At 41.2% G+C, this 26,281-nt stretch overlaps 1 protein-coding gene across 4 annotated transcripts in view; it reads right to left on the bottom strand.

The window, feature by feature from the left end:
• Positions 1 to 11,827: 11,827 nt before the first annotated feature.
• GOLGA4 (golgin A4) overlaps positions 11,828 to 26,281 on the bottom strand; it is a 111,696-nt gene continuing 97,242 nt past the window's right edge. For 3 of the 4 annotated variants that reach the window (XM_060109167.1, XM_060109169.1, XM_060109170.1), the window contains 3 exons: positions 22,341 to 22,427; positions 15,405 to 15,467; positions 11,828 to 12,533 (listed from right to left, as the gene is read on the bottom strand). In XM_060109167.1, coding sequence (XP_059965150.1) covers positions 15,438 to 15,467; positions 22,341 to 22,427 — 117 coding nt within the window. In that variant the 3' untranslated portion in view covers positions 11,828 to 12,533; positions 15,405 to 15,437. The remainder of the gene's footprint in view (positions 12,534 to 15,404; positions 15,468 to 22,340; positions 22,428 to 26,281) is intronic. The other variant, XM_060109168.1, reaches the window with a different exon arrangement.

Raw genomic sequence — 26,281 nt, 5'->3', positions numbered from 1 at the left:
ATGCAGATAATAGAGAGGAAAGGCCTCGAGCCTGAACCCCAGGGCCCTAGGTTGTCAGCAGTCAGGGAAGCGAGGATGCCCCAGCCAGCGAGGCAGGAGAAGTGGATTCCAAGTGAGGGGAGGGGGTTCCTGAAAGACAAAGGGGTCACATGTGTGAATCAGGTGAGACCCAGTGAGACCACCTGCCTTAGCAATGGACCTGGCCAAGAGCAGTTTCCAAGGAAGGGTTTAAGGGGAATGGAAGCAAACATGTCAGGGACAGTGAGTATAGTTATCTTTTTTTTTTCTTTTTTTGGCTGCATTGGGTCTTCATTGCTGCCCGAGGGCTTTCTCTAGTTGTGGCGAGCGGGGGCTACTTTTCATTGCAGTGTGCGTGCTTCTCATTGCAGTGGCTTCTCTTGTTGCAGAGCACGGGCTCTAGGCGTGCAGGCTTCCGTAGTTGTGGCGCACAGGCTTAGCTGCTCTGCGGCATGTGGGATCTTCCCGGACCAGGGATCAAACCCATGTCCCCTGCATTGGCAGGCGGATTCTTAACTGCTGCGCCACCAGGGAAGTCCCAGTTATCTCTTTTTTAAAAGTGTTCTCTAAAGAGGAATAGAGAAACGGGGCGATAGGTGGGGGAAGATGCGGAATCCGAGAGCTTTATGTTTTGACAAAGGAGCAGTATCAGCACCCAGATGGTGATGATCCAGCAGTGAGGGGAAAACAAGACTGCCAGAGAGAAGGTGTAATTATATAACCTCTAGGAGGAGGGAAATGATGCTTCAGGAGGCAGTCAGCAGGGGCTGGGATGGTGACTTGCCAAGGTCACTGGGCAGAACGTGACCCCTACCACGAACTCCGTCGTGTTACACAGTGAGGACCAGCCTCTGGCTCTGCCCATAAATGGCCACAGACCTGGAGCAGCTCTTGCCTCCCAGGGACAATCAAAGCAAAACCACCTCCATCAATCAGCGCCCAGATTAGATATGAACGGCTGAGGCCTTGCCAACCAGCTCCAGGTCTGACAGCTGCCTGGGAAGATCGGGAGGCTCTTAAGCCCCAGCACGCCTCTGAGAGCTTCCACCAAGCCTCTGTGAGAGCAGCCACATTGCTCACACACAGCCGTCCAAGGTCAGAGGACAGGGGACCCCACAGAACCCACCACAACTGGCAGGCAGAGCATCACAGCCAGGACCTATACAAAACTCAGAGATGGGATGGCCCAGGGATAAAAGTTCTCCCTCTCTCCTTACAGCTGCAGGATCTGCATGCTGGCCTATGGTGATACTGTACTTGTAAAAAAAAAAAAAGGGGGGGGGGAAGTTACCCATACCCCCTTGCAATATGACTTTGCAACACTTCTCATTAAAGTGGAGCCTGTGTCCCCAGCCCTTCAATCAGGGTGGCCCAGTGACTTGCTTTGACCAACAGAATGTAGTGGAAGCGATGGTGGGCAGGGTGGGAGCCTGGGCCTCAAGGTCTGCAGGCTCTTACCTGCTCCCAGCCCCCTGCTACGCTGCCCGTGAACAAGCACGCGCTCCCTGCTAGACTCGGGCTGACCACACAGCAGAGACCAGCCACCTTGGCCCCTGGACCAGCCAGTCTCAGCGGACACAGAGTTGACTCCGGGTGCATGAGTGAGCCCAGCTGAGATGGGAAAAATGCCCAGCGGATCCAGCCCAAAGGGCCACCCTGCAGAGTTGTGAGCTTGATAAGTGGGGCTGCTTTAAGCAGCAAACATTAACTGATACATCAAACTGATGTCCACAGGTGACAGGAAGAATTCAGTCACCGCTGGTTGACAACACATCTTTGGTGAAGGATTATTCAATAAGGCTTTAAACCTCGATTCTTGGCACAAGAGAGTGTGTGCTGAGGCCAAGCAGTGGGAATGGAAGGCAAAGCCCCGAGGGAAGGACCAGCAAGGGTGTGGTGGGCCCAGAGGTGCACATGCAGGACGGCACGCCTGGGCAGCCCTCCGAACCACACCCCGGATCAGGCCTGCAACCCCACGCCTCTGCCCACCAGCCCGACACACACAGGCAGGAGCCCCCTGGAGCTCACATCACCAGTGCAACCCCAAATGACCCCTTCTCGAGAGGTCACAGGCCCCCTGTTCACCAGAGCCTGGACGCCATGGTCCTTCAGTCTGGAAGCTACGATGAGGAGCAAGGTGGACCTTCAGGCCAGTCATCCAAGGGGCATGGGGAAAAACACACACACCCCCCACCTTCCACTGCCAACACAAGCTGGAGAAAGCTGCAGGGGAATCAGAGTCACAAGACAAGAGTAAGGGTTTCACTTAAATCAAGAAAGCAAAAGGAGACTTCAGAGCAGAGATGGAGGATATTGGTGACTTTGCTAACAATTTAGCGTGAATTTGAGAGGGCCCAGTGGAAGGTCTGGAATCATTAAGTTCAGGGTTCAAATCCTGCTTGCTGGATTACTGGCCTACAGCTTCTTGATGTCCATGGTGACCCAGCTTCCTCACCTCTGCCTGTTCACGAAAGTTGAAGAAAATAAGGCATGCATGGTGCGGAGTGTAAAGTGAGTCAGTCAGGGCCAATTCGTTTCCATCCTACTGTTCTGACACCTGAAGTTTCAACCACCGCTTCTGATGATCAAAAATGTTTCAGGGCTTCCCTGGTGGCGCAGTGGTTGAGAGCCCGCCTGCCAATGCAGAGGACGCGGGTTCGTGCCCCAGTCCGGGAAGATCCCATATGCCGTGGAGCGGCTGGGCCTGTGAGCCATGGCCGCTGAGCCTGCGCGTCCAGTGTGCTCCGCAACGGGAGAGGCCAGGGCAGTGAGAGGCCCGCGTACCGCCAAAAAAAAAAAAACAAAAACAAAGTTTCAATGACCATCTTATCTGGTCTTTCTGTCTCCTGATGCACTCTCCCTCCCCACCCCATCTCTGGTTATGCAGTGCTAGCAGATTCCATTACTCCCAAGGAAAGAACCCAATTGTATATCATCCACCACAAGACCATGAGGCTCCTGACATTTTCTGATCCTTGCACATTTTCTTGCTCAAGCTTCTATCCTTGTCACAGCTCAATAAAGCCCAGTTTCACCTTTTAAAACAACTAAAGGTAAAACCCTAATGAGTCAAATGGGACAGCAACACCTACACCCCTGGGAGGGCTTGAACAAGTCAGTGGGTCCTGAGTCCCTCATGCTGTGAGAAGAAGATGCTCCATAAATGCTCGCTTCCTCCTCCTTCTCCATCCTCCCTCTTTAAAGGGGAGTTGTGAGCTCTGTGGGTGCCCTGAAGCGAATCTAACATTAGCTATTAGCGTGTGTAAAAGAGGAGAAGGCAAATAGTCTTGTAAGAGCAGAAGGAGGGAGAGAAGGAGGGAGAACGAAACCGAGAGGCAATCAAAGGGAAAGACATCAGCCCTGCCCACTTCCACGGGATGCACAGGTGGCCCTTTCATTCAGGGACACACCTGTCAGGCAAACAGATCTAGACAAATGCAAAGGGAAACTCATTCCAGCCACGAGGGCAACCTGCCTTGTCCTTTGATGGTCAACCAAGGACTGCCAGCCACCAGGAACCCCACCAACAGAAAGAAAAACATTCACAAACAGGACAACTAGACCCAAAGAAAACAGAGCTGTAGGATGAAGAAGGAAAAAAATTTTTTTTAATTCTAATTAGTATTTTCAGAGAAACTTAAGAGTAAGTTTCATTAGAAGACTACTTCAGTTAAAAAAATATTGAATTTATTAACACCACAATGTAGAACCTTATTTAAGTTCAGCTTATTAATCTCATTATTCTAATTATAAATCTACCAAATTTCAAGCAATTATTTTCAGAACGTTTTTATAACTTCATTAAATTCTCTTTATATTTGAAATTGCTACATTAATAAATTTATCATACTTTATCTTATTTATAAGCATTTCGTGTATTCACCTGACTCCAAAAACCTTCCAAGTACTTAAGTATTTCCTTATTTAACCAAGGTTGATAAATCTAACTGATAAAACTTAAAATAATATGTATCTTCTATGTTAAATATTCTAATGCTGTTTATAAACAATAAGGTTTCAGCTTAAAATCACAAATCTAAATCAATGCTTCAATTATAACTTTTAAAATGAATCCAAGGCTAATTTATTAGCTAATTTAGTATGCCAAGTTATCTTAAAAATACAAATAACCCGGGACTTCCCTGGTGGCACAGTGGTTAAGAATCCGCCTGTCAATGCAGGGGACACAGGTTCGATCCCTGGTCTGGGAAGATCCCACATGCCTTGGAGCAGCTAAGCCCATGCGCCACAACCACTGAGCCTGTGCTTTAGAGCCCGCGAGCCACAACTACTGAAGCCTGCGCGCCTAGAGCCCGTGCTCTGCAGCAAGAGAAGCCACCACCACAATGGAAAGCCCGTGCACCGCAACTAGAGAAAGCCCGCGTGCAGCAATGAAGACCCAATGCAGCCAAAAATAAATAAATAAATTTATTTACTTAAAAAAATATACAAATAACCCCAAAATATTAGGACCATGAACTTGCTTCACTTCGACATTTATATTCAATTCTAAATTCAGAATCATCCTAGAGAATGATTATGTCCTTCTAAACAATTTTTGGCCAAGCCTGAGTGTTGAATTAACCTGTGGGAGACTTGGTTTCTCCTCCTAAACTTGGGGGTGTCCGATAGGGTGAAAATCTCAGCGTAGAGACTGTGCGAGCAGGTGTTCAGATGCTGCAGGGGACTTGGCGGGCTGTGGCTCTTTCTCGGCCTGAGTCCTGCTTCCCTGAGAGCCCAGGGTGTTTTGGCATCTGACCCTCAGGCCCAGCCCCCAGCTCCAGAATAGGCATCCCCCAGGGCTGCTCGCTGGGAAAGACACCTGACTTCCCAAACCCGAAGACATGGAGGGCTCTGGCGCCTCTACCCCTTCTCTGCTGAGGAGCTGTCCCCTATCCAGGCTGGGCCCCTAGACTGGCCAGAGGCCTTTCAGTGCCTTCACTGGTCCTGGGAGCAGCCTCCCACACACTGCCAGTTTGGACCTAGGAGTAACTTGACTTAACTGTATGAAAGAACAATTGGGGCCAGAGGAAACATATATTAGAATCAGAAGGCAAGTCCAGGGCAAAGAAAGAGAACAGAAATTATCAAGCCACCAGGGGCAGCCCAGTTACTCAGACTCTCTGCAGTTGAAGCCTTGGAATCTGTATTTTAAAAGCTCCTTGGGGGACTTCCCTGGTGGCGCAATAGTTAAGAATCCACCTGCCAATGCAGGGGACACGGGTTCGATCCCTGGTCTGGAAAAATACCACATGCTGCGGAGCAACTAAGCCCGTGCGCCACAACTACTGAGCCTATGCTCTAGAACCCACGAGCCACAACTACTGAAGCCCGCACACCTAGAGCCCGTGCTCCACAACAAGAGAAGCCACCGCAATGAGAAGCCTGTGCACCACAACAAAGAGTAGCCCCCGCTTGCCACAACTAGAGAAAAGCCCACACATAGCAACGAAGACCCAACACAGCCAAAAATGAATAAATAAATAATTTAAAAAAAAAAAGCTCCTTGGGCCATTCTAGTTTTAAGAGTTATGAAACGTGGGACCTAAATTTGGCACCAAGCTTCCATGTGGCCAAAGTGAAAAGGGAAACATGTTACATGATACATAAAATAGTTCTTGTTGCCCAAAAGAGAAAATATACTGAAACTTTCCCCAGCACTTGTCTGTAAAATAGATTTCTTACATATTGGTGACTCGTAAAGTAGGTGTAAAGAACATATAATCATTGATTCCCTGAAGTTCTTTCTTATGGTGGCCTTTGAGTAAAGCCTAAGGCACAGTCTGAAACACAGATGAGCAAAAGCAGTTCTGCAGGGACCAAGGAAACATGGGCTAAGCATTCTCTTCCTGTTGGTCTGAATACACCCAAAGAAAGAAAACTTTTTAAAGCCTTTTGACGGCAGAATCTTTTTCAAACAAAACCTAATGTAAAACCTCAATATATAAAACAAATAAAAGTCAAGCAGCTCTAAGTGGAAAGGAGGCCCAGAACCCTGCGTTTTTGTCCCGCCCCTGCCCCTACCAGGTTCCCTGAAGCACCCCCGTCAGGGAAACTTACAGTTGTGATGGCGAACAGGCCTGATACACTGTATGAACTCAACTGATTGGTAGTGGCCGTACTGAGTTGATAAGTATTTTGATAAATTGTTTGCATTAAGGGCCCCAAATCTTCACACCCTCACTGCAGTCACACCCTTATAAAGTGACTTTTTGAATCCTCCTTTCAAGAGATGGTGTGATTTTCCCCATCCCTTAATTCTGAGTTTGGCTTAGGTTGTGATATAAGCAGAAGCTTCCAAAAGGGCTTGCAGGTTGCCATTTCTGCTCTTGCATCTGTACCTTTTTACCGACCACGGTCCTTGGACTCGTTTAATCAGTAGAAATTGATGAGGCCATATGAGAATTTCAGGCAAGGCTCTATTGGGACTCGTGTTGCAGCACAAGGGAGTGAAAGCAAGTAACAAGGTGCCCTTGTTCACAAAGGGGGCTGGTCCCTTAAATAGGGTGAGGTTAGGGGCAAACTGGTGGGTTGGGCCGGAGGGGTGGCTTAGGTGATCTGCTCATCCTCTCGGTGGTACTGTGCGCAGGGGGCATGTGCAAGTACCCTGCTTTTGCTCCCGGCACTTCAGAAGGGGCAGTTGGGTTTCGGCCTTTTTGTATCACATTGTTCATAGCCCCAACGGCTCATGCACACAGTTATTTTTAGTCCCTTATAGTTTCTTGTATTCTGTTGCTCCAGGAGAATTTGTCCAGGTACAAGCACTGCGGCACAGGGTCCCAGGTCCCAGCCCATCTCAGATCCCTGGCATGGTGAGTAAATGGCCAAGCCAGGACTTGAAGCCTGGCAGGCTGGCCCCAGAGCCTGCACTCATAGCCAGCATGCAATGTCACCTCCCCAAGAGATTAGGGGAAATTAAGCTCTTTGGACAGATTCTTTCCCCGGGCCTAAACTAATCTTCAAATCCAACATGGCTCAGTCCCAAAAGAAAAACACATCTAGGAAAGTAGGAGTGAAAACAGGGAAGGTCGGGGACTTCCCTGGTGGTCCAGTGGTTAATACTCCCTGCTTCCAATACAGGGCACGCGGGTTTGATCCCTGGTCAGGGAACTAGATCCTGCCTGCCGCACAGTATGGCCCCCACCCCCCAAAAAAAAGAAAGAAAAAGAAAACAGGGAAGGGATTCTTTCCAGTTGTACTCATTTCTACTGGTGTATCCTGATCAGTTGTGATGTGTTACAAGTAATTGGTTCCTTAAAATATTAACATCTGTAACTAACTGACTTATAAAACAAATTAAACAAAGTCCAGGTTCTGCCCATAATTGGGTTCCTCTTGTTCCCCTGTGTTCCCATATGCCTCCTCAAGAGAGAAAGAAGTCTTTAAAAATTTTCCCAGTCTTAAAAAATTTTTTTGTTTTTAATTACAAAGAAGGTACTGGTACATTTTCTCTTCTTTCTTAATTCACTTGTCCATCCATTCATTCATTTATATTCAGTAAATGCTTATTGTGTGCTTACTACATATGCTAGGTCGTAAGGACACAACCATGGACAAGACATAATTTGCCTGGCCTCTTGGAGCTTTCATTCTAGTACAAAGAAAACAACAATTTTTACTGAGGGTAGGCAATACTTGATGCCATAAAAAAAACTAAAGGAGGATGTGGAATACAGATTGGGTGGAGGTGACCAGGGAAGACCATTATGACCACTATTGTGAATTAACTGTATACGCTTCTAGTTTATATTTATTAAAAATATGTGTATCTGGGCTTCCCTGGTGGTACAGTGGTTAAGGATCCACCTGCCAATGCAGGGGACACGGGTTTGAGCTCTGGTCCAGGAAGATCCCACATGCCGTGGAGCAACTAAGCCCACGCGCCATGGATGCTGAGCCTGGGCTCTGGAGCCCGCAAGCCACACCACCTGAGCCCATGTGCCACAACTACTGAGCCTGCACTCCAGAGCCCGCGAGCCACGACTACTGAAGCCCACGTGCCTAAAGCCCGTGCTCCACAACGAGAAGCCACCGCAATGAGAAGCCCACGCACCACAACCGAGAGTAGCCCCTGCTCGCCGCAACTAGAGAAAGCCCACGCGCAGCAACAAAGATCCAAATCAGCCAAAAATAAATAACTAAATTAATTAATTTAAAAAATGTGTATCTGGAACAATATGTAATAAATATATACTAAATATAATCACAGTGCATAGGAGACCTGCTTCTGGGAGGATGGAGTAGACATACTTCTCCCTAGTCCTCCCAAGTACAATTGAAAACCCTGGACATTGTATATAAAACAAACCTAAGAAGACTCTGAAAGGTAGAGAGGAGGAGGCAGACTGGCCAGGACGCTTGGGACCTGAGGAGTGACATGCCATGAGTTACTGAGGCTTTCTCTGCCTCATATACAGCAGACTTGGACCTGAAGAAACTGGCTACCTGGAAACCGGTAGCAAAGGACCAGGAAAGGGGCAGCCTAGCAAGACACAAAGCTTTTAGACAACCATGGCTCCACTCTAGCCACACACCAAAAAAAAACCTCCAGCAAAAAACAATGTGACCCCCCTCCCACCCCTGTCAGCAAAGGCCCAGTGGGGAGCCTAGACCTCTAACAACTGCCAAGCTATAAGGAAGGACCCAAAACTCATGCAGGGTGATGTCAGAGAAGGCTGAGCAGGAAGCTGGGACTTTCATCCCTGGTGGGTAGCAATGAGACCTCCCAATCCCACCCATCCCCATGATGTCAGCAGAGACCATATGGGAAGCCTGGACTTCCACCCCCACCAGCAGCAACTAGGTCCCCTCCCCTTTCCTGCTGGGGTAGAGGGAGAGGAGGCCCAGGGGAGAGTGGACTTTCACTACCACCCAAAGGTAAAGAGGTCTCCCTCCCTACCACCCCTCCCATGGTTCAGTGGAGGTCTAGTGGGCAACTGTTAACTCTACATCCCCACCCAGCAGTGATGAGGAGACCCTCCCCACCTTGGGTGTCAATGAAGGCCTAGTAGAGAATCTGGATTTCTATCCCATCCTTTATCTGACAAAGACTTTAAAGCAGCCAGCATACATATTCTTCAATGAGCATTACAAACATGCTTGAAATAAATGAGAAAACAAGGTCTCACCAAAAAAACAGAATATCTCTGCAAAGAAATGGAAGACATAAAGACCCAAGTGGGAATTTTAGAACTGAAAAATACAATGACTGAAATTAAAAACTCAATGGACAGGTTCAACAGCAGAATGGAGGGGACAGAGAAAAGAGTCAGTGAACTTGAAAACAGAACAAGAGAAATTACTCAGTCTGAACAACAGAGAGAAATTAGACTGGAGAAAAAAAAATGAACAGAGCCTCAGGGACCTGTGGGACTATAACAAAGGATCTAACGTGTCATTGGAGTCCCAGAAGGAGAGCAGGGAGAGGAGAAAGAGAGTAGGGCTAAAAAAAATACTCAAAGAAATAATGACTGGGACTTCCCTGGTGGTCCAGTGGTTAAGAATCCGCCTTCCAATGCAGGGGACGTGGGTTCAATCCCTGGTGGGGGAACTAAGATCCCACATGCTGCGGAGCAACTAAGTCCACATGCCACAACTACAGAGCCCACACACCACAACTAAAGAGAAGCCAGCATGCCATGACGAAGAGCCCACATACCGCAACTAAGACCCGACACAGCCATAAGTAAATAAATAAATTTTTTTTTTTAAAGGAAAGAAATAACGGCTGATAAGTTCCCAAATTTGGCAAAAGACATAAACCTGTAGACTCAAGAAGCTGGGCAAACCCTAAGATAAACCTAAAGAAATCCACACCAAGACACTACATAGTCAAACTTCTAAAAACTAAAGACATCACTTTATCCTGCAAAAATAATATTTTTTTGCATGTGTCAGTTTTCACTAAGTTATGCTACAGTAACAAATGATCCCCAAATCTCAGTGGCTTATAATAATAATAATTTCTCACTCTGTTACATGTCTGGTCAATGTGTCACTATCCCAGGGTCCAAGCTAAAGGAGAACCCATTACCTCAGTCTCATGGCAGCGATAAAACAGCAATAGCTGAACTATGCAAGGGCTCTTAAAACTGCTGCTCAGATGTGGCAAAGTCATGTCCACTCAAAACTCACTGACTAAAGTCACACAGCCAATCTCAGTGTTGGTGGAGAAATGTATTTCCACCCACTAAACAGTAGGTACTTCAAAGTCAGATAACGAAGTATGTGGATGCATAACCCAAATATAGGGAGGGAGAGAAGAATTGGAAACAACAATCCAATCTACCACAATCTGCTCACTGGGTCACAAGGATTCATTTCCTTCCTGGTTGCCCGTAAATTACATTAATTAATGCTCCCAAAGACTTCCCAAAAATCTCACCCAATCATAGCATCAGACATAATGTCCAGGATCTCACGAGCCACACCGGATCCTGAGTTAACTTTTCTTGGAAACCTGGAATGAAAAAGACAAATGATATGTCCTACCCACTCCCAACATACAGTAGTGGAAAGAGAAATGACAGACATGGAAACACACTACACATTCCCCATTTAAAAGGGGAGGGCAGCCCAATCTGGGTGTGAGGTAAGCAAGAAGCAGCCTTCCTGCAGCAGGGGAATAAGCAATTGGAAAATTATAAGAGATGTACCCATAGCTGCATTTTAACTGCATTTAATCGTCAGAGTAAAATTTTAAATGGCCATATTGTTTACTGTCATATGTTCACATATGTTTGGCATTTGGACACTTCTGAAGAACATAACCACAAAAACAAAGCCTGACTAAAGAGGATCCCAAAGGAAGGCACCAGGAAATTGTTATTATTACAATGGCCGGAGGATGGAAGGAATGTCGCGGCCTTGCCTGCACCCTCACCCGCCCCGCCACTGCCACCACGGAGAGTATGCTTCAGGCATAGCTATTTCAATGCAGCTTTAACACGTTAACCAAATATGGGTGAAGCCCAGCTTTGCAACAGTGTTCTAAGAGTGTACTGACTCTGAATGCTCACCCATGCGTCACATCTTTGGAATGTTTGGGGAAAGGGTGCCAGACAAACCTGGCACACAGTCTTCTGAAGTGTGTCCGTGTTTGGCAACCAAAGGCTGTTGAGAGAAAGACAGGTTGGTCCTGGATTGTTCTTTCCAGTGTGCTTACAATATGAATAGCAAGACCGTCATGGAGTACTGAATGAAAGTGACTAATTACACACAACCTAAATGTTCAACAGTAGAGAACATGGCGTTAAATGATGGACTATTGAGGGTAAAATATTAGGCAATTAAAAATGTTTTCACAAGGGGTTTCCCTGGTGGTGCAGTGGTTGAGAGTCCGCCTGCTGATGCACGGGACATGGGTTCGTGCCCCAGTCCAGGAAGATCCCACATGCCGGAGCAGCTGGGCCCATGAGCCATGGCCGCTGAGCCTGTGCGTCTGGAGACTGTGCTCCGCAACGGGAGAGGCCACAACAGTGAGAGGCCCGCGTACTGCAAAAAAAAAAAAAAAAAGTTTTCACAGAAATTTTAATGGGCCTTAATAGAAACAGAATTATAAATGTAGTCATGTGTACACACACACACACACACACACACACACACACACACACACACGGCCTATCCTTCCATACATCCATTCACACATTAGAAAAATACTCAATAATTAAATGCATAAAAAAAAATTTCCAAATGCTTAGGCATTCAGCTCTCTTGACAAATAGTTCCTCATTATATTCACCCAGATACAACATAAATTCTTAACTATTTTGAAATAGATTTCAATTTAGGAAAAAACACAATAAGCACATTTATATAGTAAATAAACTTTATTTATCTGTTCTTCTGAGATGACATTGCCAACAGTCACAGATTTGCATACGATACAGTTATGTATTGACTATTTACAATTTACAGTAGTATTTTTTCCTCTGAAAAATATAAGTACAAAAGCTAAGTAAACAATGAGGTACTGCCATTTGGATTTATCATATGTCATAGCTTAAAGAACTAGTCTTTAGCAAATATTCAACAAATCAATCTGGATAAAATAGTCAATTAAATGCTCTAATATATCAGGAAAAAAATCCACTAAGTTCCACCTCAAAATGTATTGCACAAGTCTTTTAAAAAAATCACCCTAAAAATAAATAGGAAAGGCAAGCAGTTCTTTAAAAAGAGGGACAAAAAGAATGGAAGAAAGGAAAATTAAATGAGCCCACAAATCAGGTTAAGTTATTCAAAGTATCTTTTAAACAACACAAAACTCTTCCCAACAGAAAAACTGAAGAATCCACCCCCACAAAAAGCTATCACCGTTTCTCCACTGATATAATCTATTTTAAAGGCAGTCTGCAATCTTTCTGTGGCCAATGTCAGATTTTTCTTGGTCTTCTGGCTACATGAGGGGCCCTGAATAACAGCTTCGTTCTCTAAGAACAGCAAACGTGCACAGTTTTCCAGGCCTGCCCAACATCACTCTCCCCACTTCTTCAAGATGAAGGTCGGAGCCATGACTGGAAAAGAAAAAGGGTGAGGATAAAGAAAGAAAGAAAATGACATATGTATACTACTATGTATAAAATAGATACCTAACAAGAACCTACTGTATACCACAGGGAACTCTACTCAATGCTCTGTAGTGACCTAAATGGGAAGGAAATCTGAAAAAGAGGGGATATAAGTATCTGTGTAACTGATTCACTTTGCTGTATACCTGAAACTAACACAACATTGTAAAGCAACTATACTCCAATAAAAATTTAAAAAGAAAGGAAGGAAGGAAGGAAGGAGGGAGGGAGGGAAGGAGGAAGGAAGGGAGGGAGGAAGGAAGGTAGGGAGAAAGGGAGGGAGGAAGGAAGGTAGGGAGAAAGGGAGGGAGAAAGAAAAACCTTTTAAATCTAACTTTCTGTGAGATTTATTTTTTCAAGTTAAAGTAAAATTATATCAAGATTATATTCTATGGTCTGAGGACTGAAGCAGAAATATTCTAAATATTAAATCCTAAAGGAATCTTCTAAAAATTACTGTTCTTGGAATGACCTTTTAGTCAGCAGTCCTGGAAAGCAGTATTTTTAAGTGAAATCTGGAACTACAACCTTTCAGCACATATTGAAGGCTACCAGGTCATGATTAGAGAAAGCCAGGAGTAAACGTGCTGACATGGCAGAATCTCACAAGAATGCAGACTGGATTTAAGAAGACAAAAGGTTCTTCCTTTTTACCTGATGTAATGATTTTTCTACATATTGCAGTTCTCCCAGGATGCCAGGCATGGTGGCAGAGGATAACAGCATTTTGGTGTGAAAAAGCTATGTATGCCTCGTGAAATTAACAAACTTAATTTTAAAACCATAATCTGCTATGAAACATGATGCTAAACCTTCCTAAAAAGGTTTCTCTAATTAAGATGCTAAAAGCCAGTGGTCAAATCAAGTATGAGGTTAAAAATGCATAAAAATAAAATACCAAAAAGATTAATAGAGACAAACTTTTCAAATATATTTTAGTTCTAGAGAAAGTATCAAGGTCTTCTCAACTTGTAAATGAACAATATAATCCACCACTCATGATCTATCTCCAAGAGTTTACTATTTATAAAACTTGTTCAACACTCATGTTAGTCCTAGAAACGTAGAGAAGATAAGAAAAAGATCTCCTATGACACTTAAAACCCTTTGTCAGTTATTACTTTCAAACGTTAGCTTGCACTGTTGTAGGAAAAGAAGTTCATGCATGATTCAATAATGCTGCACGATGTCAATGTCATGAGAGACCCAAAAAAGGCTGGGAGAACTTTTCTAGTTCAAAAGAGACCTGAAGAACATGACAACAAAATGCAATGTGCAATCTTTCAATGGATCCTGGAATTTTAAAAATTATGAGACAGACATTATTTGGAAAGATGGGAAAATGTGGATATTTACTATATATTAGATAAGAGCATTGTATTAATATTAAATTTCCTGAGAGTCGTAACTGTATTGTGACTATGTAGGAAAAGGCCCTTGTTCTTAAACATACTTGGTAAAGTATTTAGTTTATGTTTGCAAGTAACTGTCAAATGCTTGCAAGCACCATGATTGCAAGCAACTGTCAAATGTCACAGACGGAAAAATATATATGGAGAGAAAGCAAGAGTGAGAGCAAGTGAGAAAATTTGGCAAATGTTAATGACTGGTAAATGTAGGTGGAGGGTATATGGATGTTCATTGTACTATTTTTACAAATCTTGTTTGAAATTTTTCAAACTAAAAGTTGAGGAGACAATCAACGGAAATGCTACAGAATATACCTTTCAAGTGATAAATGATACTATTTAAATGCAATAACAAGCATGATACAGTATTTATAATATTATAAACAAAGGTAAATGTTAAGACTTACTGAATTAGATTTGGGATTTACAAGACTAATGACAGTTTTAGATAATCACTAAGGCAGCTGACATTAAAAATAAAAATGAGATTCAAATGTAGGCAGAAAGGATATTTAAAGCAAAAACGTTAAAAAATGCTATATATTAATGTTTTAAAACTTGATACTGTTAGTTGAACACTAGGTTAATTAATAATCAGAGAACCTTTGATTGTGATCCAGCTTATTTGTCACTTGTGAAAATTCTTGCAAAGTTTGAGGTAAAGATGTACCCTAAATTTTTAGGGGTGCTAAATCACACTAACAGCATGGATAATATGTGGAGGTGATGGGAGGGGTGTTTAAATTTGAGGATAGCCAACTGTGTCCAAACATTTTAGATGCCTCCCCCTCATTGTAATAATATGTTAATTAGAAACAGCCACATTCAATTAGAGCAAGCTGCCTAAGGGTCTCCTCAGGACAAATGTGCTACTTTGTTATACTGCATGATCCCAGGAACTAATAAAACTGCCATTTATTTTAAAATCAATTTTACTAGTGCTCATTATTTCAGATTAGCCTTGACTCTAAGAATGTTTTACAATATTTTACATTCTGGATTCATGAAATACATCACTTTTATCTAGAAAATGATTTTTCATTTTTCTCTCACAAGCTTTATTAACTTCAAAGACCATTCTTGAGAAATAAAAAACAAAAAGGAATGTAAAATACATAAGATTTTTTTGGATTCTTTAGCAAAATTTCAAAGACCAATTCTGAAACATTCAGTTACTGTTTAAAGAACTAAAATTTCCTAGAATTATGTAACATTTACTGGTGGTGATTATTAATCTATATATTATTAATCTATAAAGCAAAATTAACAGAAAATCCCTATATTAACCCATAGCATAATCATATTTTCATTAAACAAAAGAGCAAAAGAACTCCAGCATAATGGTTAGTATCATGCAATACATTTAATTTTTGCAGAAAAGACAAAAGACATATTATTCTTCACTCACCACATGCTAACTAAGCACAGACTGACGGTTTACTCAGAAGATACCACTGCGAGGTGAAGTATACTACAAAGCCAGGAAGAAAAAAAGCTTATTGGATTAGTTTTAAGACAACATAACACAGAGATTATATGTGTATATGAACTTCAAAGGATTAAACAGAATGTACTTAAATTTTTCTCACATCTCCCCAAATTAAGGGAGGATAGGCTAAGGAATCTGTAATAGCTCCCTCCCATCCTAAGTAAATATAACACTATGTAGTGGAGATTTTACTTGGAACTTTAATTTAAAAGTTTAAACAACACAATTAAAGATGTACTTACACTTTAAGTACATATTTATATGCTAGACATAATTAAGTCAAGATTATTTGGTTTATAAAAGGATTTCTTTCATAATTCCATTAAAGCACACATTACAATTTGATTTACATAATTTCAATTTACCACCAAAAATCTGGGGGGAAATGTTGACGAATGTGAATACAGTGTGTCTATATGTTGAATCATCATTCCTAAAATATGTCAATTTTATCAATGAATAACTCTTGTATATCAACAGTATATCAGGAATGGTTTCAGGAATGATAACCCAAACCAAAGTTTCTGTTCAAGGGGACCCAATCTCTGCAAACACAGTTTTACTATAGCAACCTCCTTAAATAAATTCTATGTCCTATTTAACATGGTCATAAACCAAGATTATTAATTAGCTTCCTGGTTTGCTTTAAAACAGCATCAGCAAAAGCAGTTGTTTATAAAATCTGAGTCTATTCTTAGTGTAACCAACCTCAGAAGCATCACTTTATTTATCTTTTAAATTTAATGTACAGTTAGTAAGGAACAGCAAAATCAAAAGACAAAGTAGAAAATATCTGCAACACACAACACAATAAGGCTAACATCCCATTGGAAAACTGGCAAAAGCATGTGAAATATATGTATGCTCCCTGTGTCTATGCTTGTTAAGTACTGAAAAACTGAAATAATCTAAGTGTCCATGGATAGGAAATTGATGAACTCAGCTGTAGGACATCCATATAATCAACCAATCAAAAGAATAAGGTAAATCAGTTTGTAATGAGGTGGAATTATATAAAAATAAGTGAAAAAAGCAAGCCGTTGCATACTCTCATTTTTATAAAATAAAATACTTAAATGATAAAGGAATAATTATAAATACATAATTATAAAGCTGGGGGATGTTCACCACACCATTAGCAAACATGACCTTGGCAAGGTGGAGATAGCTGGGAGGCTGAAAATCATGAAGATCTCCCCTTCTATGTAATATTTCTGAGCCGTTTGCAATGTTTTTTCGCAATGATCACACATCATGTAATTCTAACGATATCAAGAGGTAAAACCACTTTTAAGATAACAAATATATGTTTTACACAGGCAGTGTTTTTCACTATGCATCATTTTTATGTGCGTTTGTTTCTTGAATCCACCTTGCATGCATCTACTGAGACCACGCAAATGGAAAGGTAAACCTCAACTAGAATGGAGAACTTTTATCCCTAACGATGCTGAAAAGTTCTGACGATTTTATTAACCTGGAAGAGATTTTTAAAGTTTCAGCCAAAAGGAGAGAATTCAGAAACATTAACTTAAATACAAGACTGGTCTAGGGTAAGGACTGATCAAGAGCTTGACACAACACAAAGGATCAGCATGAAAGCAAAGCAATAACAAAGTCAACAGAAGATCAATCTTTAAAAATGACTAGAGTGGATGAGAAATGAAAACAAGCCAAATCTTTCTCATCAGAATAGAACAATTTTCTTTTAATGGAGTCATCAAGAAAATAGCCATCCAGTTTAAACGTGTCATTAAGTTTGCTAACACTCTAAAGAGAAAAGTATACTCCTAGAAACACATTTTAAAAGAGATTTCTATATAACAAAAGAACCTCTCAATTTCAAGAGATGATTTAGCACCTGATTAAAATAAACTTTCTTACTGTAATCATCCTAAATAAATAACACTCTCTTTAAAAAAAAAAAAAAAAAAAAGTCTGATGGTGTACTTCCAGGGCAGTCTTATTCAATTAGACAAGCTAAAGACTCCCGTATTGGGACTTCCCTGGTGGCGCAGTGGTTAAGAATCTGCCTGCCAGTGCAGGGAACACGGGTTCAAGCCCTGTTCCAGGAAGATCCCACATGCCCCGGAGCAACTAAGCTCGTGCGCCACAACTACTGAGCCTGCGTTCTAGAGCCTGAGTACCACAATGACTGAACCCGCATGCCGCAACTACTGAAGCCTGTGCGCCTAGAGCTCGTGCTCCACAACAAAAGAAGCCACTGCAATGAGAAGCCCACGCACCACAACAAAGAGTAGCGCCCCTCCCCCCGCTCACCAAAACCAGAGAAAGCCCACGTGCAGCAACAAAGACCCCACATAGCCAAAAATAAATAAAATTAATTAATTAATTTTTTTTAAAAAAGACTTTCGTATTCACTCTTGCTCCCACCCTGAAACTCAAACATCCAGTCTACTCTCGCCATTTACACTACCTAAACCATCACAAACCAGGCACAATAAGCTAAAAACTGAGAGGAGGGAAAAGGTTGCTCTAGGGAACACAAAGGTATGTGCATTTGGTATGTGCACTCCTGTAACTTCTGCCTGCTGCATATAAGACAATTATTTCCCACTTGAATGAAATCTAAAACTTTAAAATTTACAACTAACTTAATACTTTAGAGGAAAAGAAACCTTAGAGATAAAACAGTCCAACATACTTGTTTTACCAACAAGGGCCAGAAATATGAAAAAGGTTTGCTCAAAGTTACACAGGGGCTGCGCTGTTGAGAGCTAGCTCTCACCAAGCAAAGCTGCATGTGGTGGCACTCAGAGGTGCTGAAACTGGAGATGGGACATGTTTTGAGCTGGTTTCATTCCTATTAAGTGACCTGACTGTTGTAGTGAGGTCTTTCATGGTTTATCTTACACACATTATTGGTTTACCTTTCCAAGTCTCACCTTCTAGGAAAGACGCGTTCTACTCATCACTACATGTGGCTCAGGAACCACCACCACCAGCCCCACCATGATCACAAAACGCCAGTGCGGGCACTATATGTACTTTGGTTCTCCAACAATCCTAACAAGATAACATTAGTTTTGTGAAGAAACAGAGGCTCTGAGACTTGTGTGTGCACTTTCTTTAACTTCTACCTGCTGCATAGAAGACAATTTTTTCCCACTTGAAAGAAATCTAAAACTTTAAAATTTATAACTAATTTAATACTTTAGAGGAAAAGGAAGCTTAGAGATAGAATAATCCAACATACTTTTGTGAAGAAACAGAGGCTCTGAGACTTGTCAAATGGAGGACTAGGATTCCTTCTCTACACATTGTGACCCTCAAATAAACCAGACTTTACTTATGCTCTATAATTTACTCTTATTTGACAGATAATGGCTTCTCATCTACGAAATACATTCTTCAAATTAGGTTAAACTCTGAAACCATTTATTAAATAAATGTTGTATTCTGTAGTGGGGTTTTTCAAATAAACAGTATAAAAGTCACTAAGGAGAGGGGAGATATGGTAAAGAGGGGACATACTGAAAAAAACCTTACCAGCAGTCATGGACAGTTTTCAATCAATGCCACAAAGCAAACATATAATAATTAGGGTCACAAAGCAAAGTTTTTAGAAAGTACTCCTCCTCTCATACCTGCTAAATAACGTAAATGCTGACGTGGCTGCACGCTCTCAGCAAAAAGTGCAATCCACGCTCTCTCAAGCATCCCAAATACTAACGGACAGGGGAGGGAGCTCTGCAATATGACGGAGTTTGTTTGGTTTACTTATACCAGCTTTGTAGCCCCCAAACCTAAAATAACAGAATAGTCAATACTGTTGATTTTTAACAGAGGGGAAACTGTAGCTGCGGTTACAACAAATTACAGAAATGGTCCATCTGGAACATATATTTAAAGCTAATGTGACTAAATAGCTTTTAAACAATGATTTAATAAAACCCTAAAAAGCTCTGCTTTCTACACATATAGGTATATTTCTATTGGATACTTCCATAGAAAAAGAGAAGTCACTATTCTTAGCAGTGTTTTGCTCTAATCAGCTACACTTCATTGGGGTATGAAACAAGTTATAATTTCTTTAGGAGGCTTGTTCAAAGACAGTGATTCTTACCACTTAGTTTATGAATGACAGCAATTTTAAGGCAAATGTGACTTATGTTTCAACTTTCCCAATCAACAGTAATCTTAATTTTCCATCAAATAAGGAAACAATCATGAGTCACTCTATCCTGTACCAAAAATCTCTTTATGCTGACAAAAGGTGGCTCAAATTGATAAGTCATCTTTGGGATCTCCCTCACTTCATGCTCACTATAACTTAGTTCATCTTTCCTAAGCATCTATTTTTATTATTTGAATTACATTACTTAAGCATATCTTTTATTCATGTATGAATGAATGGATGCTACCCCTTCCCCCTAAAATTAAAGGTTCCACAAGGGCAACAATCGTATCGTCCATGTCTTCTATTTTCCTACATTTGCCATAACAAGTAAGATGTTACAGAAAAAACCCAAACAAACTTTTTGGCCAACCCAACAGAAGAGAAGTAGGTGACTGTCAACTGAACTCATTCATTAAGCAAAAGATAATGATGGATGAGACTCTGCTTAAAATAGTAGTGGGAAAAAAAAAAAGTAGTGGAAAGAGTGGGACTTTCTTTCTGGGCAGGTCAGCCTCTGGGATAAGGAAGGATTATTTCAGGAAGTCAGTCACCACTTCATCCCTATCTAGAATGAATACCATTTTATTCACAAAAGAAGAGTGTAAAGTTTTTCAAAGATTTCTTTTTAATTAAACTTAAGAAAGAAACTTTTCGGGCTTCCCTGGTGGCGCAGTGGTTGAGAGTCCGCCTGCCGATGCAGGGGACACGGGTTCGTGCCCCGGTCTGGGGGGATCCCACATGCCGCGGAGCGGCTGGGCCCGTGAGCCATGGCCGTTGGGCCTGCGTGTCCGGGGCCTGTGCTCCACAACGGGAGAGGCCGCAACAGTGAGAGGCCCGCGTAATGCAAAAAAGAAAAGAAAGAAACTTTTCCATCCACCTTAAAAGGTTTTTAGATGGTTCACTATTTACAGGTAATCAATTCGATTAGTTTCCTTCAAGACAAACCAATCTAAGGCTGTATGTGTGCGTGTGGGGTGAGGGGGAATGTTTCCTACCACATTTGCCAAAGCAGTGACTTAGGATGAGTCTATACTATATTCTAAATCCTGACAAAATGTAGCCCAACAGTAAGATGAGAGGTTGGCTATATCCCAACATCAAGATAAAAAAGAGGCTACAGGAGAATGAACAAAGATAATAAAAGCTTTCTATTTACATCCATCATTTTAAAGTATTTTCTTAAACTGGACTATAATGACAGAATTATGTCAACGGGCTCAAACTGCATTGGAGATTTTTATTTTCACAATGACACAGTTGTTTACTAGGTGAAGAGGAAAACCACTCTGAGTGGACTACAGATTATAGAATTGGATGTTTTGCTATATTTAAAACAACATTCTCTCTACTGATGAAGGGCATACATTATAGTTACATACTTCTTTATCAAAAATATCTATAACCAGAAATAACTACAGAGGTATGGCAATATTTTTCAGACCACTAGATACCATGGAGAAATGCTTCACCAAAAAAAACAAAGGCTAACCAAAATAACTGCAACTCTCTCAGAAAATATACAATAGGTAAATAATACAGTATACAATGGAGTACTGGGACAAAAGTCAGGGATGCTGGGATGACCTTAGAGGAAGCCAGAAAGAGGTCAGAACATGCAATGGGTCAAAGGAGAGGAACTTCATAGATGGCTGATAAGTGCTGGGGTTATTTAGCCTGGAAGGTAAAAGCCCTCCACCCAGGCCATCTGTGGGTTCTTGGTTGAGTTCCATGGGTTAGAACCAGAACAGATTGGTGACCACAACAGAAAGGGAGACTTGGGATCAAGATAAGCCAGAATTTTTGTAAGAAATCCACAGTCTGTAGAGATAAGACAGGATTCTTAAGGGTAATTACTTATTGACTTAGTCCTTCTTACTGGAGATACTCAGACATGGGCTAACCCATCACTAAAGAGTAGATCTTTGTTTACTTTAAATAGGAGAGTGAAAAAAACAGCAGTACTGGGATCATGAAATAGGTAAAGAAATTGGGGGGAAGATGTGGAAGAGCTACAGGCTATTAGCAAGACAAGAAAAGGAAGCAGAAAGCGACAGCTAAGGGCCAGACAGGAAAACAGCACAAATTTCATTCTATGCTTAGAATGGATCTTCTTACTGTATTATTGGTTCAGCACAAAAAGAAGTTAGGCAAAGGGAATTTTGCATAATTTATGAAGTATGTGTTTGTTTCATTTCAGTCACAGCTGACTTGACACAAAGGTTTCTAAGAATTCAGTTATGTACATTTCCCTTGCAGGATATATGTCAAAAGCGCAAAAAAATGCTTAAACTCTTATACTCAGAATTATTGTATTTAGAAATCAAGTGAAGTAGAATAAGGAATTGTAATCTACAAAACACCTAACATCATGATATAATTCGGCTTAAAAAATTATTACTGGATATACCAGAACAAATGCCTTTTCCATCCTTCCCATAAAGAGTCCAAGTTCCAGAAATCTCATATAGCACATACTGGTGTCAACCTCATACATACTATTAAATAAGACTGTTCTTTCCTTGAGGGCATCCATTCAGATGTGCCCTCAGTTTAATTTTCTTAATGTAGTTTCACTCTCATTTTTCAGGCTACAGTACAATAAAGATGAAAACTTTTAAATTTCTCTTACCAACTCAAAGTCTTTGTAAGTGAAGCAGAATGTAAACAGATGAGATAAAGTTGTCTTCTATCTATAGCCTATTCTTAAAGCTTACCATGAGCCGAGCATCTTCTCTTTCCAAAATTTTCTGAGTCTGATCATCAGGGAACTTCAGTACAGTGGTTATAACCTTTGCCATGGTCTACAAAAAAGACAAGAGACGATCACTAGACAGTGGAGCAGATGGGTCTCACCCCATTCTGACATGTTCTGCTGGTGGAATTCTTTAGTGCTCTCAATGGAAGCCACGACCAAAGAAGTATGATGTGAAGGTACTGGTCAAGGAAATAACAGCCAACGCTAGAATTTCAATTTGAAAGGATCCCTCACAAGGTCTGGGTTGATATTATTTTAAGAAGATGTATTTACAATAGCATGAAGCTATATACAGTTCTAATGCTCTTGGCCCTCTGTCTTATTAAAATGAAACTTTATTACTCATTCATTTTATAAGGCTTTTTATTTGTAGAAATCTACCTAGTAAGTGATGTATTGCCAAAACATATGCTCTAAACAATCAGATTTAGAGACTCCCAAGTTCAGCTTGAACTAAATCACATCATATATCTCATAAACACGGGCTACTGCATGAACATGAACATGCTTATAGGTATTTTTTAATACATGCAGCACATCAGCCTAATAGAAATACAAATTACATTTTAAATAAACACAAGATGTTTTGTTTGGTAGAAAACAGGATGAATCAAAACATTACACATGGTGGCTTGCAAACAAGATCATAAACTGTGCAGATCTCAATAAATATACCGTAAGTCAGACTGTCACCCATAAGCTCGTGGAAAATTCTCCTCAAAGGTTGAAATTCCCTATTTTGTATCAAGATGACATGGTTTGAGGGAGACAGAGAGGAAAGAAGATACCACTTATGAAATAAGTAGGATAACAAGTTCAGTGCTTACATACAAATTCAGGTACTAGCGCTCTCCTGAGGATTAGTAGTAGTACTACTTACTGTAGTGCTACAGAGGATGGGAGGCTCACCAGAAAGCTGACTCTAACATTCTTTGTTCATAGTTACAAGACTGTGTGTGTGTATGGCAGGGTGGGGAAGAGTGTGTGACTGCAGAAGGTCACTGAGTAAAAGATAACATAATAGAATTAACCAAAATTTTAGGAACATACATCATTAGAAAAAAAGTATAACTATTTCCAGGAAGGAAAAGAACTAACATTTAAAAAAATTCTTACTATGTGCTAAGCCTAGGCAAGGCACTTTACATATTTCTAATATTTATTTCAACTAACAGATCAACTAACACTATTCCTCAACCACAAACCCCACAAAGAGCAAGATTTTAGTTTCAGCCCTCCTTCCTTCCTCATCCTTTAAATTGTATTGCCTAAATAGAACAGAATCTTCTGTGCTAAACTGAAGTCTAGAAACCAAGTGTATATGTGGCATGAAATGGGAAGAGAAATATGAAGTAGTAACTATTTCAATATTCTTTTTATTAGCACTCTGGAAATTTTAAATGGTTTCTGGTATACTATCTATGAAGACTGTTTTTAGGAAGTACCAAAAATCTAAAATTCAGGGATTCACAATTATAGGGAACATTTCTTTAATTTCAATAGCTTAACAAGTTCAGAAACCCAAAAGCCCATTTATATTCACTATGAAACTGCATAGTGCACATCTATGCACAAACATGTCTGTCAAAACAAAAACAAAAACCAAAAAACAAGACAAAAAATAAAACCAACTGTGGCTAGTTGCCTCTTCACACTTCTAGACAATGTTAAATGGGAAACCCACCTCTAAATTCATCACTGATGCAGCATTTGCAGTTGATTACCTAGTAAAGATTTAAAAGCTCTTCCCTGGCTTGTCAGAAAACACTTTAATGGAAAGCCCAGGCTCTTTGCTGAATCTTGGGAAAGAAATCAGACTGTCTACTCTATGTACCTAAACCTAAAGTTTCCTTAGGTCCTGGGAAGTAAGGAAAAGTTCAAATGAGCCACCTGGTTTAGAAGTGGCCTCTCCTGCCATGTTTTCTTTAGGGAAAGGAGTCAATAAAGGATAGAATGAGAAACACTTTCTATTGAAAAGGAGAACAGGCTGAATTTAAGCATCAAAAATAGCATGGAGGCTCAAAACCCAACAAAAAGAAAGTGCAAGGACAGAAGAAAGAAGGGGAGTTTACTTAACTTCGTACTATAAGAATGTGTATCACATATGTGGTCTTAGAAAAATCATCTGCCTCATCAAATAGGGAACACTGTGTACAAAAGCATATGAAGAAAGACAGGTGGGATGACATACAGATCCTACTGGACAAGAAACAACGGCAGATGGTGATCAAATCACAAAGGCCACAATATACTCCAGCTTGTTCTAAAACCACAACCTGGTCTCCATTTCAAATTCTTTGTGAATGTATGGAAATTAGGCAAATCAACAAAAGAAATGTCTAAAAATAGCTCTGATTTTGTCAACCCCTGCTCAAAAATTTTCAGGGTTACCCGCCAACAACCTACAGGTAAAACTCTGAGAATACTCCAGGCCCTCCACACCCTGCAGTCCTAAGCAGAGTCACTTCCACCTCATAGAGCTGGTATTTTAGTTGGAGCGGACTACTTGTCATTCCAAAGCCCACACTCAATTTCCTGTCTTGGACTTTCTGTCTGGGCTTTCCTCCTGTCTGAGCTCATCTATCAAAATCTATGCCCCCTTGTAAAGGCCTGTATATACATCTCCTTCTCCATGATGTCCTTGACCTTCCCACAAGTAAACATGAGGACACTGTGCTACAGTCTGCACCATACTGTGCTTAGTAAACAGCTCCACTTTCTCACTATATGGTAAACACCTTAAAGTTAGGGATGGTGTCAATTTTCATCTCCTTATCCATCATGGTGATAAACAAAGGACCACATATAGTAAGTGTTCAATAAACATGAAGTAAATTAAACTGAATATCTACTGCCAATTTTCAATATTGACTTATAAAATGTGATGGCAGAATAAAAGACTACTCAGTCTTGGTAACCAGAAAAGCACACTGAATGCTGAAGATAAAGATCAGAGAGAGCCGCCTCAACACAGATTCCCAGCCATGTGTTAGCTAGGGCTGCCCGTGCCTCAAGAGCGTCCCTTCTAGCTGTCTCCCAAGTCACAGCCTAGGAGGAAATGCAGAGCCCTGAGACCTGGCTGAAGTGGTACCACCCCAGAACGTATCTCATGCTGGGCTGGGCCTTTCCCCAGGACTCAAACTCTGTAGGGATCTCATCCCACCACACAGGCTCACAACATCCAGAAGACACAGGCTGAGGCAGTCACACTCTCTTCATTTTGCAGATCGAGAAAAGACTAAATAATTTATTTAGCAACAACTCAGGGATGATAGCTTTAGACTCAACGAATAAACCAGAGTAGCTGAAGTTCCTGAGATGCTGTTTTTCATAAAGAAATGCTTTTCCCCCTTCCCTGCAATAACAAGGTAACTTTAAACTATCTACCCCACCTCAAATACAGGCTGCTATCCAATCAGGGCATAGTAAGAGAAAGTTACATTTCATTGACTTTGTTTTTTAAAGATAAGGAGAAAATGAGTTTTAGCTATCCTCTGAATTAAAAAAAAAAAAAAAGTCCTTAAGAAAAAAAGGTACTGAGTTACTGTGAATTAATATATCCTGCCTATGATTCATGTTCAGGATCACACTAGACATTACTTTAATTTGAACTATCTGATACAGTGAAGTTAGACTTCTATAGTGTCAAGGATTCAAACGACTTCTAGCCCTATAGCTCCTGGTGTTTAGCTGAATCTACAATTCATAACATCCTTTTTTTTTTTTTAAATAAATTTTATTTATTTATTTATTTATTTGGCTGTGTTGTGTCTTCGTTGCTGCGTGCAGGCTTCTCTCTAGTTGCGGCAAGTGGGGGCTACTCTTTGTTGTGGTGCACAGGCTTCTCACTGTGGTGGCTTCTCTTGCTGCGGAGCATGGGATCTAGGCACGTGGGCTTCG

Source organism: Mesoplodon densirostris, chromosome 10, assembly GCF_025265405.1.
Source record: "Mesoplodon densirostris isolate mMesDen1 chromosome 10, mMesDen1 primary haplotype, whole genome shotgun sequence".
In the NCBI taxonomy this organism is placed as follows: Eukaryota; Metazoa; Chordata; class Mammalia; order Artiodactyla; family Ziphiidae; genus Mesoplodon; species Mesoplodon densirostris.
This window is presented reverse-complemented; position numbering and strand designations above follow the sequence as displayed.